The following is a 5,309-nucleotide window of genomic DNA, read 5'->3' on the forward strand; positions in this document are numbered from 1 at the left end:
ATTAGACTTTAAGGTGAAGACTGAAGTGCAGCTAAGTTCTGCAGGATGCAGAATCGTGGGTACTGAGGGTTGGAGGGCTGACTGTGCCGTCATCTAACAAGGACCTTGAGTAGCCCTGGATTGGGACCTGTGGGAAGGTGGGGGTCCTAGAACCACCCCTTCCACCCTCTAGAGTGACAACTGCACTTTTTTCAGTCACACACAGCAACGAACCTTCCTTATGAGCCAGGCTTACTGAGAGCCTCAAAAACCGTAAGCAATGATAACATTAAATTTCATTCTTAAAGAAACAAAACTTCTTAGTCAATAATCTTTCAGGTCTTTTGTCTTTCCAAGCAAATGAATACTTTTATTAACATGGTAAATTGTTTTTAAACACACGGTAGGGTTTTGACCTCAAATGCTTGTCAGGTCTGCTACTGAAATGAACTTACAGCTAGACAATTTACAAATCTTGAAGATACCTAGTCCCTGTCCAGTTTAGGGTCCAAAATAGCCATTGCTTTTCTTCCCCAGACCCTTAAGGGCCTTTGCAAATATCGCTTTCATGTCCAGAACCCCCTGAAATGTATCAGGGTATCACAACCATTACACAGAATACGGAGACCTAGCTTGCGTCCTATTTTAGGTTCCGTGTCACATAAAGCTGAGTTACCTTTTCCAAACGAGCTGACCAGACAGGTTACATCAGTGTGCCGCATAAAACTTAAAACTTTGAACAAAATACATTTCTCCTCCTTTGGTCTCACACAGAAATCAAAGTCCCCAAACATAATATCATCCTCCAGCCCTTCTTCTGGTTCATCAGTCCCAGCCAGATCAGCTCCAGTCACATTCCCAGTTGAAGTCTGGTCCCTTCTTCAGCTTCTTTAGCGATCGTTGCATGGAGTCATCTTCCAGAAATAATGTAGTTCCTTCAGGACCTTCAGAGCCAGAGAACCCCAACTCTGAGTCTCATCTGTCACACACAGACCCAAAGTTCCAGGGAGCTATCAGGTCACACAAGAAAGAGCAAAGCACCTCAAAACTTAGGAACAAGTTTAGAAAAGCCCAGGAACAAATGTGGCTGCTGTAAGAGCTTACAATCTAGGCCCTAACTCTTGTGAGTGCATTTTCCAAATTAAAGTTACCTCTCCAAACAAAAACATTTAACAGTCAAAACTGAAATTGAGGTCATTAACCACAGACCACAGCAGAAACGTAGTGTAAGTGAGAACAGAGTATAGACAGAAAGGTGGGGGGTGGGGAGGGGGCGGGAAAGAAAGAGAAAACAAAAGGCTCTCTGGTTTCAGCTTCTCCAGGGTGTCAGCCAATCTCCATCAGTTGACCAGAATCCATTGGCTGTAAATCTAAAGTGAAAGTGGGAGAAACTCATCATTAACAGGTTAATCCGGAGTGGGAAAAAACCCAATAACATTACAAATTCAGCCTCGCAGGAAACCATCTCTTCCGGAGGCCATTTGACTCCTTCAAGCAAAATCTGGGACCGTCCAATAATGGCCTTCTCTCTGTTAATTCTGTTATTTCTATCCCCGTCTGCTTAATGGTCTATACTGTGATTTTTGTTGTTTATTACCCTAGTAGTTATCCTAATGAGCGTGATTTTAGCTTTCAACCACTTACTAAGTCAAAACCAACCAACTGGCTTTCCCCCTAATTGCCAGTTCAAGAGTAAACAATTTTTGTACGCCCTAACACCTCCTAACGTAAAAACTTGAGTAGAATTCTATTCTCTTCTCCCAACTCCCACCCGCCAGGCATCCCCTGTAAACAAACGTCCCCGAGGCCGACCCAACCGTCGGGCAACCGCTGGGACCCCCCTGCTGTCCCCCACCCCCCGCCTTACCGCCGACCCTCCTTCAGGACGACTCGCTCTTCTCTATCCGCCGCACCAGCTCCACCAGCATCTCTGCCATCTTCGCGATCTCCTTGGCCTTCTCCTCCGCCTTCTCGCACCGTTTGGTCCCCCGGCCCTCGACTCCGTCGTCCGGATTCTGCAGATGGTTGAGCGCGCTCTCCTCCGAGGCCTCCACCTGCGTCTTTATCTGGATGAGCATATTGTCCATCTCCCACAGCTTGCTTCGGTTCCGCAGGTAGGCCCGCCCGTGCTCACGGGAGAGTGCTGCGATGTCCTCGCGCATCTCGTTGATGACCGGCAGCAGGAACTGCTCGAAGTCCTCCTCGGGCTCCAGCACCTCCACCTCCTCCGGCTCCGCCAGCTCCACGATGTCCAAGGGCCGCATCTTCCCCGCTCTTCCCGAACCACAGGATGCGAGGCGGCTGCAGAGAGAAAATGGAGACCCGCGGGGCTTACCAACACACTTCCAGAATATTCTTTAAAACTTTCACCCCTTTTAAACTTTTCGCCTCACAGAAGCTACGGAAGACGAGCGACTTACGAGCAGAGAAGCGGAGGACAAAATGGAGGCTCAGCCGTCAACCAGCGCCCTGCGTGTTGCGGCCCCTTTCACGACACCGCCGTGCCTCTTTACGGTCACGCCGCTGGTGGAACTAGCTGCGGGCTCGCGCACGTCAGTAGAGGGCGACGCAACCCGCTTTACTGCGGCCGCACGCGCGCACACCCAAGCTCTCTCTACCCCTTCGCCTTCGGGCTGCGTCCTTCTGTAACACACGCACGCGCAGACGCACACGCACGAGCTCCCTTATCTCCCTCCCCCTTCACCCCTGGCGGCCCGCCGCTGCTAACCCATGCAGTGTGCACGTGGGCTCTCGTGTTCTCCTCACCGTTACCATCATGCTGCGCTCGCCTCCGCAACCCACGCAGGGGCAGGCAACACTCCCTCTTGTCTCGCTTCGTTTTCATCCCCAAACCTCCATCCGGCTGCTACGCTGGCTTTGGGCCTGGGTCCAAAGTGTGTCTCCTGAAGGAATTTGTGTGTGTGGTTGTTATTGTTTAGTCCCTAAGTCGTGTCCAACTCTTTTGTAACCCCCCCGCGCCTTTGGACTGTACTCCCTGGTGGCTCAGACGGTAAAGCGTCTGCCTACAATGCGGGAGACCCAGGTTCAATCCCTGGGTTGGGAAGATCTCCTGGAGAAGGAAATGGTAACCCACTCCATTATTCTTGTCTGGAAAATCCTATGGACAGAGGAGCTTGGTAGACAACAGTCCAAAGAGTTGGACACGACTGAGCGACTTCACTTTCACTTGGGACTGTAGCCTGCCAGGTTCCTCTGTCCATGGATTCTCCAGGCAAGAATACTGGAGTGGGTTGCCATTCCCTTCTACAGGAGATCCTCCTGACCCAGGGATTGAAACCTGGTCTCCTGCATTGCAGACTGATTCTTTACTGTCTGAGCCACCAGGAAGCCCTCTTTATTCATAATTGCTAAAATTTGGAAGTGACCAAGATAGCCAACATCCGCTGTATCATCGAAAAAGCAAGAGAGTTCCAGAAAAACATCTATTTCTGCTTTATTGACTATGCCAAAGCCTTTGACTGTGTGGATCACAATAAACTGTGGAAAATTCTGAAAGAGATGGGAATACCAGACCACCTGACCTGCCTCTTGAGAAGCCTACATGCGGGTCAGGAAGCAACAGTTAGAACTGGACGTGGGACAACAGCTCAGTTCAGTCGCTCAGTCGTGTCCGACTCTGCAACCCCATGAATCACAGCACACCAGGCCTCCCTGTCCATCACCAACTCCCGGAAATCACTCAGACTCACGTCCATTGAGTCATTGATGCCATCCACCCATCTCATCCTCTGTCGTCCCCTTCTCCTCCTGCCCCCAATCCCTCCCAGCATCAGAGTCTTCCCATGAGTCAACTCTTTGCATGAGGTGGCCAAAGTATTGGAGTTTCAGCTTTAGCATCATTCCTTCCAAAGAAATCCCAGGGCTGATCTCCGTCAGAATGGACTGGTTGGATATCCTTGCAGTCCAAGGGACTCTCAAGAGTCTTCTCCAACACCACAGTTCAAAAGCATCAATTCTTTGGCGCTCAGCCTTCTTCACAGTCCAACTCTCACATCCATACATGACCACTGGGAAAACCATAGCCTTGAATAGATGGACCTTTGTTGGCAAAGTAATGTCTCTGCTTTTGAATATGCTATCTAGGTTGGTCACAAACTTTCCTTCCAAGGAGTAAACTGGTTCCAATAGGAAAAGGAGTACGTCAAGGCTGTATATTGTCACCCTGCTTATTTAACTTATATGCAGAGTACATCATGAGAAATGCTGGGCTGGAAGAAGCACAAGCTGGAATCAAGATTGCTGGGAGAAATATCAATAACCTCAGATATGCAGATGACACCACCCTTGTGGCAGAAAGTGAAGAGGAACTAAAAAGCCTCTTGATGAAGGTGAAAGAGGAGAGTGAAAAAGTTGGCTTCAAACTCAACATTCAGAAAACGAAGATCATGGCATCTGGTTCCATCACTTCATGGGAAATAAATGAAACAGTGGAAACAGTGTCAGACTTTATTTTGGGGGGCTCTAAAATCACTGCAGATGGTGAATGCAGCCATGCAATTAAAAGATGCTTACTCCTTGGAAGGAAAGTTATGACCAACCTAGATAGCATATTCAAGAGCAGAGACATTACTTTGTCAACAAAGGTCCATCTAGTCAAGGCTATGCTTTTTCCAGTAGTCATGTATGGATGTGAGAGTTGGACTGTGAAGAAAGCTGAGCACTGAAGAATTGGTGCTTTTGAACTGTGGTGTTGGAGAAGACTCTTGAGAGTCCCTTGGGCTGCAAGGAGATCCATCCAGTCCATTCTAAAGGAGATCAGTCCTGGGTGTTCTTTGGAAGGAATGATGCTAAAGCTGAAACTCCAGTACTTTGGCCACCCCATGCGAAGAGTTGACTCATTGGAAAAGACTCTGATGCTGGGAGGGATTGGGGGCAGGAGGAGAAGGGGACGACAGAGGATGAGATGGCTGGATGGCATCACCAACTCGATGGACATGAGTTTGAGTGAACTCTGGGAGTTGGTGATGGACAGGGAGGCCTGGCGTGCTGCAATTCATGGGGTCACAAACAGTCGGACACAACTGAGTGACTGAACTGAACTGAAGGTAGCTTTCAAAAGGTGGATGGAAAAGTGTGGTATATCCAGAGGATGGCTTATCAGTTCAGTTCAGTTCAGTCACTTAGTCGTGTCTGACTCTTTGCGACCCCATGAACTGTAGCACGCCAGGCCTCCCTCTGTCCATCACCAACTCCCGGAGTTCACCCAAACCCCTGTCCATCGAATTGGCGATGCCATGCAACCAACTCATTCTCTGTTGTCTCCTTATCCTCCTGCCCTCAATCTTTCCCAACATCAGGGTCTTCTCAAA

At 49.1% G+C, this 5,309-nt stretch overlaps 1 protein-coding gene across 1 annotated transcript; it reads right to left on the reverse strand.

Annotated features, from left to right (window-relative positions):
• Nucleotides 1-321: 321 nt before the first annotated feature.
• Nucleotides 322-2,459, reverse strand: LOC147370224 (MORF4 family-associated protein 1). The gene is made up of 3 exons (XM_086404699.1): nt 2,400-2,459; nt 1,847-2,280; nt 322-1,349 (listed from the first exon to the last, which is right to left on the reverse strand). The coding sequence occupies exon 2, from the start codon at nt 2,241-2,243 to the stop codon at nt 1,860-1,862; it is 384 nt and encodes a 127-aa protein (XP_086260825.1). The 5' UTR covers nt 2,244-2,280; nt 2,400-2,459; the 3' UTR covers nt 322-1,349; nt 1,847-1,859.
• Nucleotides 2,460-5,309: the final 2,850 nt, after the last annotated feature.

The sequence above is a fragment of the Bos grunniens genome, chromosome 6 (genome assembly GCF_055505025.1).
Source record: "Bos grunniens cultivar Pamir isolate PY7600 chromosome 6, Bosgru_T2T1.0, whole genome shotgun sequence".
NCBI lineage: Eukaryota > Metazoa > Chordata > Mammalia > Artiodactyla > Bovidae > Bos > Bos grunniens.

Coding starts and splice junctions, on each gene's coding strand:
- LOC147370224 (XM_086404699.1), bottom strand. CDS start 2,243: ATGCGGCCCTTGGACATCGTGGAGCTGGCGGAGCCGGAGGAGGTGGAG.